The sequence below is a fragment of the Lupinus angustifolius genome, unplaced genomic scaffold, assembly GCF_001865875.1.
Source record: "Lupinus angustifolius cultivar Tanjil unplaced genomic scaffold, LupAngTanjil_v1.0 Scaffold_32_33, whole genome shotgun sequence".
NCBI classification, from domain to species: Eukaryota; Viridiplantae; Streptophyta; class Magnoliopsida; order Fabales; family Fabaceae; genus Lupinus; species Lupinus angustifolius.
In genome coordinates, this window is record NW_017720678.1 from 6,537 (window position 1) to 21,666 (window position 15,130).

The following is a 15,130-nucleotide window of genomic DNA, read 5'->3' on the forward strand; positions in this document are numbered from 1 at the left end:
AAGCAATACAACAAAGTTCACTAGAAAACTAACCCTTGCCCTAAAAGTTTTGTCTAAACTTTTTATTAAATTCTACGGCTGAGGTAAAAACTTTCTATCCTCGAAAATTTAATCCCAAATGACTTATTACAAATTTGATTAGGTCCTCGTAGATAGACTTACCCGATAATGGGTAAACCTCAAACATGGGCAGTTTAGCATTTAAAATAAAACTAGCCTATATTCTTGATCCTGATATTACGTCTAAGCTTAATTCTACATTAATAACTAATCCATGAAGTTCTTAAATGAAAATTTATTTCTTATATCTCTCAACTAAAAATCCATCCATATGTTGCTTATTATTGACGTAAGCTAGCCCGTACTCGAATAATCCTTATTTCACATATGCATATAATATCTATGTCCTTCCACCATCAATAAAAGTAGGATAACGCACAAATATTCACATATATGATATCTACCCCTACATCTACCTAAGTAGAGAGCTGAAAGGAGAGATGTTGCACGTAGTGAGTATGTTTGCAGCTTGTTCCATAGATGATATAGGAAAAAAGGGCGAAGTTTGTTTTGAAAACATTCTCTATCAACATGGCAAGCAATTTCAATATGTTTGGTGCTATCATGGAAGACAAAATTTGCTACAATATGCCTAGTTGAGTCACTTTCACAATATAAAAGGGTTGGTTGCTTGAAAGAGACACACAAATCATCCAATAGGTAGTTAACCATTGAATTTCACATGAGACGATGACTAAGGTCCTATACTCAGTCTCTTAGAATCACATTGAGACAATGCTTTGCTTCTTACACTTCCACGAAATTATGTAGGGATGACAGCGGTGCTGGGCGGGCACATGTAGTGCATATCCATACACATACCCGCACTATTTGCGTGTACTTGTACAGGTAGCAGGTATTCACGGGCACCCAACGAGTTTTCAATTTTAATTATATTTTTATACATTTTATAATAATTAATATATAAAAATAATTATTACTTGAGTAATATGATATGTATATGATAATTTTATGATTATAGTCTAATCATTAAAATTTATTATGATATAATAAAATAGACAAAATATAATGTTAAAATAATAATAACAAAGTATAAATATTTACCTCAAATATCTAAATGGTACCCATGGGATGGGTGTTATGATACATGTTCCCACCCATAAGTTATTTTTGCAAGTACCCATTGCAGGTACCCCGACAGTGGCACCAATTTGTTGAAAGCAGAGATCCATGAGCAGCTGGAATTCGCCCCTCAACAACAAAACGTGTCACTTTGTTGAAGGATAATTCGAGTGTCTTGCAAGTTTATTTTATTTTAGAGTGATTAGTGATGAACAACTTATTTATTTTGTGACTTTATTTAATAACTCCCTTTTCGAGTTCCTTTTAACCATACCATGAAGATCGCTCTCATTTTATTAAGTTAACCATACCATTTCTTATGAAATGTTGATATCAATGAATAAAATGCACAAAAGAATAAAGTTAGAAGTTAATCATACCATTTCTTTCGAAGGGTTTTTTGAAGGGTTGGTATAAAGAATAAAGAATAAGGCAATAAATAAATCTTAGTTGCGGAAATGTAAATGACTGAAAGTAAATGTTAGTTATGGAAAGTAAATGTTAGTTGCGGAAAGTAAATGACAGAAAGTAAATGTTAGTTGCGGAAAATAAGTGACAGAAATAAATGTTAGTGGTAAGATTATTATTCATCACTTTTTGTTTGTCAAGTAACAATCCATTGATTGGATTGCACTCTTTTTCATATTATTCCTTATGTACAAAGTTACAAATAATGAATTGGTTTGAACTTATATTTTTAGGAATCTTTTAATCAACAAATAAAATTTATAACTCAACACTTTACTATGTTACACTTGCATATCTTTTCAAGATTCAATTGTAGTATAATATTGAGTTTTGTCGAACCAAAGGGAATTGAATTAGAAGAAAATTATATAGGAACATTATAGAAAGAATAATGATTAACAACTTTTTGATGATTTTTGAGTTATGATACATAAAAATGTTAACAAGGAACGTAAACTAATATTCACAAACTCTTGAGGAGAAAATTAGTTTGAAATATGAAATTATTTCTAGACTCAAATGATTTTGAAAACATTAACAAGTTATGTATTATACTTTCGGTTAATTTCACACACCATTTCTAAATCCTTCATCTAGTGTCCTAGTATGATAAGATGATTTTCAAACCTTATGTAATACATTAAATAATAGTTAAGTGCCACTCATCGGAGCAGGTTGTCACACCCTACTTCAGGGTTCATTAACATTATTTAGCCTTGAACATAAGTTGCTTAAAATATGTGCTTTATATGGCAAGTGGCCTAAGATGTAAGTTTTACTTTTTAGTTCACTTGTCAACACTTTAAGTAGAAGCATTTTGGATATTTAAATCAAGTTTTAGGTGATCAAGCTAAAATCGCTTTAAGAACTTCTTAGAGAATCAAAACTTAACCAAAAATACTAACTTGAATGTATTGAAATCAAAAGATGATACAAATGAAGAAAAGAAATAAAATTACACCATAATCCAAATCAATATTTAGGAGCATAAGCCATCTATCCAAGGATGACATGCTTTTGGACCCAAATGAGATTACAAAATTATGGTTTTGTATCACATTTGTCATATCCTTTCTCATCTTGAATTCTAAGTAAAAATTACAAAAGTTTACCTAGAACAAGCTTAGAACCGTGACTAGAAGAGAAAGAGGAGGATGAGGAGGAGGAGGAGGAGGACGACGAGGAAGAGGAAGAAGAAGAAGAAGAAGAATCAATGTTTTTCAAGCCTTGGAAGATGCCCTCTATTTATAGGAAACTCGTACCCGCCTGGCTCACCTGCTTGCCCATGCCATGGACACCAAACCCTTCAGCATGGATTTGGTCCATGACCAAGCAGCTTAATTAGCTGCTTGGTGTTGACTCACCAAAGCTAGTTGTGAGCTACTTGACCAGACTATTATGGGCTATTCTGAAAAGTGCTCAGAGGCCTTGTCAAGTGAGGTCATGCATGATGTCATAGTTGCTTCGTGGCTAAGTCAAGTTGACCCCTTTTGTTGGGTCCAGCCCGCCTGGCTGCTTAGGTGGCCACGCTGAGCTTCCTGCTTCAATAGGTTGGTTTATGCTAAGCTTGAGTCTGACCGTGTAAAACTTGTGTCTGAGCAAGCAAAGTTGGTGCCAGGTTAGCTGGGCGGTGCTGAATGTCCACGCCAGACTGCTTAGTGAGTAGCTTCATGTTTTTGGTCCATACTTGTGGCCAAACACTTAGCTTGCCACGTGTGCATCAAAAGTGGCTTATGTGGACACCTCCTTGCTTGACTATTTTTTCTTGATTCTTTTTCTTCTCTCATTTTTCCTACAAACTTCACACAAAGATTTGGAAAAGAGGTGGACAAAATATATACTCAAAATATGACAATTTATCTAAACATGTTGAATGAAGTTGGTTTTGCATGATTTGCATAGGATAAGTGCCATGAAAAGTGTATGAAAATTAGGTATTGTTGACATTTATCAAATTTCCCCAACTTAAGATTTTGTTTGTCCTCAAAAAAATGGTAAAGCACATCCAAATTACATTGACTAATTTTTATTATTTGATTGACATGATTTCAAATTTTTGCTTAAGCATGTTCAAAATTTTCAATGAGATTTTTCAAGATTTTGTGAAATTTACACATAATGCTTCAAAAATTAATTTTCATGTTTATGTTTATCAAAAAATGTGTAACAAAATTAAAGCAAATAGTTTTCAAACAAAAAGTGTTTTGTTGTGCACACAAGATCAAAGATTGAACTTTTCAAAGGATGCAAGTGTTTCACTCAATATTCAAACATTTGAATGTAGTATTTTTAACTTGGTTTTTGTCTTACCTTTTTTCTTAAATTGCATTTTCAATCAAAGATAACTAAGGACTTGTTATCGGTTGTAATGAGGCTAGGGTTGAAAAAATCACGGTTTTTCTTGGATAAGCAAATATTTATTTCAAGAGAGCAAAAAATTTCAAATTTATTCTCAATGAAGCACTTCACTTTTGCTTTCTTTCATAATTTCTTCCCCAACCTTTGAGCTTTTGAACCTTGGCTCTTTTTGGCTTTTTCATTGTATTTTTCAATCTCTTTTTATTTTTGACAACTTTTGTTGTTTTTGTAAAGATGATCCTATTTTTGGTTAGATTTTTTGGCCATATTTGGTTCAACTAAAGAATAAACATTCCTTGATCCTTTCCTATCAATCTTATGCAATTAAGAGAACTAAAGACTAAAACAAGTTTAATTAGACAAAACAAATGTTGATTTCACTCTTATTCACATATGTTTGGGTCACTCCCTCACTTGGTTTAGATACACTTTTTGTTTTGAAAAATTGTTTGCAACAATCATGTTACACAAAATTAAAATTTCATTTGCACAAAATTTTCTTGTTATTACATAATGTGATTTTTCACAAAAATGTTTAAGGCTTATATCTCATTTTGCTAAATGAAAGCTTAAAAATATGCTTTAGCAATTCGATTTGGTTTTTTGAAATGTTTTTGAGTTTTTTATGGACATACAAATTACTTTCTAAATAAATGTATATTCTAAAAAAAATTATAATTTTCACATATTCATCAACCATGTTCCTCATCTTTAAATGATGGCTTGTCCTCAAGCCAATGAAAAAATTGTTTTTGAAAGGAGATGTTTGATGAATATGAAAAAACATAATTAAACTAACACTTTGCAAATAATTGAAATCAGCCCCGTCATCCTTACCGAGCCACGAATATCAGCCCCGTCATCCTGAATCCTCCCACGAACCCTGTGAGAAGAGGATCCGAGAGTAAACCCCAGATTCTCTCTCACAGTATTAGCGGGTGAATCCGTATGACTCTCTTCTAAAAAAAGACTCTGAATACATCGACAAGTCTGAACTCCCTGAGTCGTCTCAATACGACTAGCCGACATCACAGGTGGTCCCCTAGTAGAACGTCTCACCAAGGCTCTGGATGTACATCGAAATGGTGCAACCCTACTTGTACGGACATGATAGGATCCAAAATATAAGTCAAGAGGAGAAGTGGGAAAAGGAATATACCTGGTAGTAGCAAGAGGAGGTATGCATCGTAACTCAGAACTGTCTAGTATGTGCATGATATAAACTGTTGGAGTGGTAGAGTGGCGGGGGATTATCACTCTATGCGTATCTGAGTATGAAGACATGATTTCTATCTCTCCCCTACACACCGTCCTAAACCGGTCCACCTCAACCTTCCCCGGTGGGAGAGGTGTGATCTCTACTCGATAGGGAAGAACCACAAAAGAGGCCTCAAAGTCCATCACTACCTTTAATGTGAGATTGAAGAGTAAGTATCTCTATATAAGATAAACGATCAACAATTAATAAGGTCATAACATAAAATAGATCATATAGGTATTAATATGACAATTTAACCATACATATCAGCATGATATAATGATGAATGCACTTTTTAATCTGATAAGACCAATTATTCTGTGGATGAGTGCATGGAGAAAACGTCTCCTTACTGGGCCCCTAACAATACATCAACAACAATGGTACCGACTGCTCGAGCCCGACCAGCCATTTTCTGTTCTTAGGAAGTGAACATGACAAATACAACGTCGTGCCAACAATTGGTAACCAAAAGGCATATAACTATCGTGCACTCAATAGTGCCAGAATACCCAACGGTCGGCAAAGATAACCACTACATCATCCTGAGCACGATACCTTCAAGGGGGTGTTAGAGGTTGCTGTAGTTATTGCGAAGAGTTCTGTCGGCTCAAGGGAGCTACCCTATCCCTGACAAATCAATCTCCACCCACAATGTCCCCTCAACCAAGTCACACAGACAAGGTACACCTTTGGGATCTCAAGACAATCTCAATGTTGTATCTTCCCGCAGACTATGTTACATACGATAAACATAGTGACATGAATCTTCTGATTCATACAAAGCATAGTTTTTCGTTCTTTTAAAAAGAAGAATCAGGGGAAACGTTTTTTTAGGGTAATAACAAAACATTTTTCGTTGAAACTCAATTATGGCATTTTCTTGAAGTTCTAACTCACTGGCTTACTAATCAAAAGGATTTTCTATTAACTGTAAAAATATGTCAGTTCCGATAAAATTCAGAAAAAAATTTCCCCTTCATCCTTTGTTAAATATTTCATAAGAAAAGTCTTTCATTCTTTTAGTTCCATCAAGGATGTCAATATGCATGCCATGAAAATGCTTGATGACAGTTCAATAGTCAACTCAATGATAGTTCACAATTCAGAGTTTGAACAAAATATTCAGTTAAATAATACTCTCATAATCAATTTTCAGTCATAGTAATCATTTATATCAACAGAAATAAACATTCAATTTCATTCGACCACTTCACTCAAACATATCAATCATAGTTTAGGATTAAATCAATTTATGAACAACTAAGTCTCGCTACTCAATTGTTCGTGACCATAGAAATAGTATTCGACTATATCCGTATATGGCATAGCTTATAGATGCAAGAATATCTTTGGCATCATTTCTAAGCTCCAATATAAAGACATTTCTCTCCATACATTTAACCTTAGTGAACTTAATGTTCCTTTGTTGCCAATTGCCTGAGTGTCGAGTACTTGATTAGGTCGTAAACAGTTAATTTCGATATCACTAAGTTTATTCGGATAGTAAAGGAAAACACCATAATGGGGCTTTAGACATTAGAAAATACTCGATTATTTAATTTGGATATAACTAAGATCTTGATCAGACACGAAAACATTTTCATAGACACACTGTTGGTTTAAAACTCAAAATTTGTCTTGGGAGGCTCGGATTCGCTTCAGAAAAATCTCAAAAAAAATATTATCTTGAGATGCACACTAAAAAACATAAGCCAGAATTGAGCTTGACACATTAGGGTTCAAGAATAGGCTCTGATAATTTTTCAACAGGTTCAGGAGTTAAAAGTTTCAGTTTATGTTTTCTAGGCGAGGTAATTAACCCCCTTCGTTTTCAGGCTTTCAGAAACATGATATAATTCCATAAGAGGATTAAGAACTCATACTCTCAGTATCTAAACATTAGGCATATAACATTTGAGGTCAAACTTTAGGTATTCGAGACATTACCAAAGAGTTTCGGAGTCCTAAAGGTTTTACTCGGTTTTTTAGCCATAAAGGATTTTCGGTTGAAAAACTATGTATAATTCGGTCATGAGACCTTTAAAATTCATGACTAACACTTTATATTCCTGAAACAGAATACTACTATAGGTTTAGGCTCATAAAAATCAGAATTTATAGATCATAAAGCAATTTGAAACATAGGCTAACATATTATCAAAAATTGGATAGTTTTGATTGAAATTTAGGGACTATTTTTCGTGTTTACCCTCATTAAGTGAGGAAACGGAATCCTTGTCCCTAATTAATATCATAATAGGCTATAAAATTAAAAGATGAACACATGCATATGTCATATGTTAAATTTGGACTTTAGGAACTCAAGTTATTAAAGAATTAAGGTACTAGAGTTTCCTTAACTCTTAAACACTTGGGACAAATTTGCATGACTTCCTAGCCTTCAAAATTTTCGAGTTCCAACCTTTGGAATGAGTTAACAATCATGAGTACAGAGTGCTAAACAAATTATATAGCACATGCAAGGGTTTTCAGTCCTAAACAACTCTACAATCATAACAACGCCTACAACATCGTTTATGATCTAACAACAACACAAGGAGGTGGTTGGGTTTAGAAACCCTTAACCCACGAAATTCTTGGGACAAAGAGACCTGCACACAGAATATTTCCAATATGAAAAGGATTCTAAGCATATCTATGATCATTTCTAACACAACCCTAATCTTACAACTCAACAATAACAACAACAACAACAATCATGCATGATTTCCCTAACCACACTTAGAGCAGAATTTTAAAATAGTAAGGACAGCCTTTTCCTGTCATTTTTTCGGGAATCAGAGATTAAATTTGAGTTCTCCATACCTTGAAATGGTTGGGTAGAGTCTTTGAAGAGAAGTTAGAAGGGAATCCAAGCAAACTCTACATTAGAAATCATAGTTGCACCACTTTTAGTTCATGGAACGTTAATGAAGAATCCATCCAACAAAACTATAAGAAAGTGTAGATTAAAAGCTATTAAAGTGAACTAGATACCTTGGAGAATAGATTGAATGATTTGCATGCAAGATTTGGTGGAGAAAAATAAGTCTTCTTCTTCTCCCACCTAGTGCCGACGCAAGGAAGGAAGAGCGAAGAGGATGGGTTTGTTGGAGTGTTTGAGTGTTGGTGAGGGATGTTACATTTATCTTCTATTCTGAATACAATATGATATCAGAACTCTCAAATTGAGAGCTACGTTGCACCATCATTCTTGATCTTCAAACAAGTGCAACACTAAATTCTATTCCCTGCTTCAATCAACAAAATGGAGGAAGAATCAAACCAAACACAATACTCACAACAAGGTGTTGATACATCACAAAATACAAGAAGCCCTTATTATCTTCATCTAGGAGAAAGTCCGGGAGCAATATTGGTGTCACCACCACTGAATGGTACGAATTATCATAGTTGGAGTAGAGCAATGAGGAGAACACTCTCATGAAAGAACAAGTTTAAGTTTGTCAATGGGATAATAAAGACTTCACAAGAAACAAATGATATATTTGATGCCTAAGAGAGATGCAATGCTATGGTGATGTCATGGATCCCAAGGTCCTTAAGCACACAAATAGCACAAATCATAGTGTACATAGACAACTCATAAGAACTCTAACTTGACCTCAAGGAAAGATTTTTGAAAGGTGATTATTTTAAAACTTCTGATTTACTTCAAGAACTGCACTCTATTAAACAAGGGGAGAGGGATGTTTCCACCTATTTCACTGATGTCATGATTCTATGGGAAAACATGATTCTTTAAGACCTATGCCTACTTGCATCTACACAAACAAATTTACCTGTGATTTTGTGAAGATTATCAAGAATTATAGAGGCTCTGAGTATGTCATATGTGTACTGAAAGAACTCAATGATCAATATAACACAATCAAGACTCAGATTCTTTTGATGGAACCATTGCCTCTCGTTAGCAAGGTCTTTTCCTTAGTAATCCAGCAAGAAAGACAACAAGAAGGAGCCAAGAATGATCAACACAAAACCACACTGAACAATATCAACACTACCCAAACATGGAAGCCTCAATTCAACAAAAACAATATGAGAGTTGGGCCTAACTTCAATAACATAGGAGGTGGTAGGAGATTCCAAACAAATGTAGGAACCAGTGCAAGAAGCTATGGACCTCCTAACAACAGCAAATTATGCACCTTTTGTGGCAAAGAAGATCATATCACAGAGATTTGTTACTTCAAGCATGGATTTCCTCCAAACTTCAAGTTCAAATTAAAAGGAACAATGTAGTCAAAAACTTACAATTGGTGGATCGGGAACACAAGATTAATCAAGACAATATTGAACATATAGAAACTTCAGTAGGGACAAATCACAAAGAACATGCTCAATTGAGCATCAACCATGACCATATGACCAATCAGATTAGCCATGAGCCTAATAATGCAGACGATGGCTACATATCAGGTAATACTTCTTCTAATCAAACTTGGATTCTTAGATAGTGGAGCTATAGATTATGTTACTAACAACTTATCAAACCTATTTCTATCAAACTTCCTAACAATGTCACTATTAAGGCAGAACACTTAGGAATTGTGATTTTTTTATCATCTTACTCTATATGATGTTTTGTATATCCCTGAACTTAAATACAACTTAGTTTATGTTCACAAGCTTGCCTTCTCCCTTAGATGCAAGCTTATTTTTTATAAGATTTCTTGTCTCATCTAGGATATGACTACCCTGAGGATGATTGGACATGCTGAAATGTAGAACAATCTTCACATATTAACCAAGCATCCTCAGTCTAAGGATACACTACATACTATTACTGCTTTACAAGAGACAACTTTATCTTGTTTTGATCTCTGGCAGTTTTGATTAAGACATCCTTCAACACTACACTAAATTTTATATTTTGTGGAGGTTATTGAAACAGGTTATTGAAACCTCCACAAATAAATCAAATACCAAACCATTAACTAAATAAATAGTGGAAGTTTTTATGTAGTTAGTTGAGGTTTTCAACCTCCACTCATAATTTCCCATTACAAAACCTAAACCCTTCATTCTCTCAAATTATTTTCCATTCTTCCATTTCATTCTCTTCCACACAGCAAACTCAGGTTCCTCTATTTTTCCTTTTCACTCTCTTCCACACAACAAATCCCAGATTCCAGGTTTCTGTGTTCTTCCATTTCATTTGCTTTTGTAGTATTATTTGTACACGTTTCCAAATTTAGGGTTTTCGAATCTCTTGAGGGTTTGTGTTAATTATTTTAGGAGTATGGTTCCTTCCCATCGTTTACGAATTTTGATTTATTGTTTTACTGCTTTTTGCTGATGGGGTAAAAAAATGTGATTTTTTGGTCCAACCACCACCTCTGCTGTTTCCTCCAGGACAAGGAGCCAAAAGTTGTGAGTGTTTTACACTGTTGTTGTTAATCAAACATTGCTTTCTTCATAATTATTGGGTTTTGAATCTTGTAGTTTTTAGATGAACTGGACAAAAACTTATGGTGGTCGTGCAGGTACTCCTTCTTTCGAGTAAATTGGACTTTGTCATAACATGAACTGAAGTTTATATGTAACTTTTGTTGAAATTTTGAGGTCAATTTTGCATAATTAAGTTTTTTTGTTAGGTCTCACTTGTAGTTGTAACTAATTCGTTATACAGAAAACTATATGAGATGAATTCTTTGCTTGATGGTGAATAAATGTGTATATTTGGGCACTCCCCTGTGAATATCCTTTTACTACAACTTCACCGCATAATAAGTGTCTTCATTAACTGTAGGGAGCAACAACCAGAGGATTCAAGTAATTGTCACAAACTCAGTGGAGAAAACAAAGGCCTTTATGTAGGGAATATGGTTGAAAGTGATGATAATCTGGACTTGTTTGATTTGATGAAAAATAAGTTTTTGAGTTTCAAGAAGCACAAATATATGTAAGCATTTCACTTGCACAATTTTCAAAGTTTCAGCTTTGCAAAAGTTAGTTCAGTTTTGTTCTAGTATCTAATATGCTATATTTCTTTTAGACAGAAAAGAGTTGGAGCATTTTCAAGCTCTTGCTGAAACTCATTCTAATTGCTCATATTCATGCTCAGGGTGAAAAGTGCTCTTCTTATCGCATGCTTCGTGCTGTGAAAAATCGATTTGGATACGCTGATGAGGTATTCCATGACTATCACTACATTCAAGATCTACTGTTTATTCATTGGTAGTAACTATTATGTTTATACTCTCAATAACCGTGTGTACCTATGTATCTTAATTATTTGGCCTATGTTTATTGTTAGTAGCCTGGGTTTATTGCTCTTTTCTTTTGGACTACTGTTAATTTTGACAATTGTATCTATCTACCTATGTGCTTATCTTAATTATTTGTGTTGTTCACCTCTAACACATTTTTACAAAGATGATTGGCTCTGTAGGAATCACTTCTTTCTCTCTCAAAAAGAACTTTTTGTTTCTATGTGTGGCATGGATTTATCATTTTAAGCTTATACGTTCTTGCTTAAGCTCTTTATGCTTACTAGATCTGAACAAGTTTATTGATATGATAAGATAAGATAAGGTTATATAGCATTTTCTTGTTTTTGCAATTTTATAAACCAAGTGGATGTAAGGTAACTAATGCTGGAGCTTTTGGTTTTTTTAGAGCTTATATTATATCAAAGCTTAGGTTATTATTGCAGGAGATCTAAGGAATGTTTTTGGTTGTGTTTCTGCAGTTCAACTTATCTAAATTTAGCTTTTGACCAAAATGCAAACTTTACAATAAAAATGGTTACTCACCAGTTTTTTTGTTGGTCAAGGTAAGAAAAAATTTCCCTATCAAAATCGTTGTAGTTGAATATCAATCAAGCATTTGAAAAAATGTCAAACAAATATAGAAAGTTTTGGTTGTTCAAATTTTTGGACCCACAATAGTTAGAGACTTAAAGTGATTACCATCCATATCCTATCACAAATTCAATTTGATTGACTAAAATCGTAAATGTAGTTACTTGTAGTATCATATGACCCTCGATTTTTATATCTATAATAAGATTTTACTTGTAGTATCATATTACACTTCATTTTCTCATGTTAGGAAGATTGTGTTAACTTTGATAGATTAATTCATAATGCTGATCGTGAAGAACATGAACCTTACATAGAAGCATCTCAAGCACATATGGTATTATGTAGATGATGTGGTCAATAAAGGATGGAGTGTCGCTATGCACCTAAAACCAAGAGACTTATATGATATGGGAGAAGAAGAAGAACATGATGCATATGAAAATGAATCATACCATGAGCAAAACCTTGACCAATTTTGTACTTTAAATGATGAATATGTGCAATTGACAACAAACCATGTAATTGATGATATAGTTTAGAAAATTTCTCTCTTTCTTGAATACACTATATAGTTACTAATTGTTTTATATAGTTAATGCTATTGTTATTTCCTTTCCTTTATGAAGTTACTTATCATGTCATATTATTATCTAATTGTTTTTATCTCATTTACTATTTTTTTTCCACTTGAATAAAGACATGCCAAAAGTGAAATGTTTTCATAAATCATTAAAAACATCAACAAATAGTGGAGTTTAAAAACCTCCACAAACAGTGGAGGTTAAAAACCTCCATAAATAAATTGCTATAAATGTATAGACAAAACGCTTCTTGTGGTCATAACTGTGGAGGTTAAAAACTTCCACTAATCGCATAACAAACCTCCACTAAATACAAAATTTGTTGTAGTGCAAATAACATTCTTGACAATATTTGCAAGTGTTTTCCTTATATGAAGTTTAATCCTAATAAGGTATGTGATTTCTGGCATTTAGGCAAGCAAGCCAAATTACCCTATACTAAAAGCAATGCGTACACTTCAAATCCCTTTGAACTTGTCCATATGGACATTTGGGGACCTTTGAATGTCTCTACCATACATGGAGACAAATATTTCCTTACTATAGTTGATGACTTCAACAAATTGATAGGGCAAATCGCAAGTGCATGATTATATCGTCAAGTAATAAACTATTGATCAACGAGGACTGAAAAACTCTTTTAATTATAACAATTAATTTATCTTTAACTCAAATAGGAATTAAAAGTGATTTTAGAACGATTGAGAAATTAATAAGAATAATTATAAAAATATTATAAAGGATTGAAATCTAATTTAGGGAGAGTTCCTAGGATAAGGGTTACCGCCTTTACACTCGCAAATCCTTGGTTTGCTCATTTTCATGAACTTTAAGTTGTGATGGTGAATTGTTCTTTGATATGTGTCATCCTCTCTCGAGCTCCGACACGTGTACTCAATTGAAGTCACATATACTCTCGTGGTACGGTTATTGATAAAATCCTTTACTTGGATCTAACTATCCAATCGCTTCGTAGAAACCCAAGGTGAATTCTAGAAACCCCCGAGAATCCTAAGACTTCTCTCGTGAATTAGGATTCTAGTTTGAATAACTGAATGATCAGATAGTTGGGTTCACTTCTCGGTCATTCCCCAATGTATCTAAGAGGTGTAGTTTGTTGGCCAGATAACTCACATAAATAAAACTCAGTTTAATGATTCAAATCACAACACTCAAGGAAATAGAAGTAAGAACAAGTGTTTATTGAATGTAAAAGGGGCATAGCCCCAATCCTAGAAACGAAGGAATTACACACTCATAATGGAGAAGATAATACAAAATTATAAATTAGAGAATTATAATGTAAAGTGTAAAGTGTTCTTCATCCTTGAGGGAGATCCTTCATTTATCCTAATTACAAAATATTGGGCTAAGCCTAACAAAACAAATCTAAAAAATAGGAATATAATATAACATCTACGACTTCTTTTGGCCCTTCAGTTGGTCTTCGCATAGCCTTCACACTAAATTTCATCTTCTTGCACTCAATCTCTACTCCTTTTGGCTTTAATACATCTGAACTGCACAACATAGCCAAAAACACCTGCTCAACCCAAACAAAGAGAAATAAAAGCTAAAAACAATCATAAAGTCCTAATTATGTTCTAACATTCAAGTTAAATGCAATGCAAATGTAGGATAATTTCACACTCATCAAATCCCCTCAAGTTTATCTTTTGCTTGTCCTCAAGCAAGTATTATGTCTAACTTTCACAATTATGTATGAATGATGATATAGAAACCATGCCCCAAAATAACAAGCAATCTCATATTAGTTTTGAAACAATCTAGACATGAAGACTCATAAACAATTTTAATTCAAGATAAGTCTTTGAGTCATAATAACTGCATGAATTAGGGTCACTCTTCTCTCATCACTCTCATGTGTTTAAATGTCATAGTGTTGTGCTCAAATTTTTTTATGAAAGTAAATTACCATAAGCTTGATTATAGACCAGATCCCATCTGACTATATTTGAATGTATACAAAAATCAAGAGGTCTTTAAATGGTTGTAATGGGGCAAAAGTGAATGATTTAAGGTGAGATAGTCACAGAAAGGGTAATTCAAAAGGCTTACAAATGTTTGCTAAAATACTTAAACATTTTAGACATCTGATTGAAGTATTGAGGTTCTCTTAATAGGTCTTACTTTATCATATGATCTTTTTTCAATCAACATTTTTCCTTACAACACACTTTTTTTCTAGTGCATTCTCTTTTAATATACTTTGTACTTCGTTTTTTTTTTAGATTTTCTAAAAGAGAATGGATGAAATTTATTTATTTATTTTCTTCTTCACCTTTTTATGGATTCTTTCATCACACATAATATTTTCACATTTCTCATTGCTTCAACCAAACATCATAAATTACCTCAAACCCTCATTTGAGTTGCTATGAAAAATAATTAAATTTCAGGCTCAAAAGTGAGCAACTAATGAGTTTTTAATGTTTATAGTAAGCGGTTGAAGGTCAAAAGAAAAA

General features: G+C 33.4%; 1 protein-coding gene across 1 annotated transcript; it reads left to right on the plus strand.

The window, feature by feature from the left end:
- Positions 1 to 9,658: 9,658 nt before the first annotated feature.
- Positions 9,659 to 12,642, plus strand: LOC109338618. Its single transcript, XM_019575893.1, has 6 exons — positions 9,659 to 9,673; positions 10,225 to 10,389; positions 10,700 to 10,740; positions 11,007 to 11,159; positions 11,257 to 11,387; positions 12,334 to 12,642. The coding sequence occupies exons 1-5, from the start codon at positions 9,659 to 9,661 to the stop codon at positions 11,324 to 11,326; spliced, it is 444 nt and encodes a 147-aa protein (XP_019431438.1). The 3' UTR covers positions 11,327 to 11,387; positions 12,334 to 12,642.
- Positions 12,643 to 15,130: the final 2,488 nt, after the last annotated feature.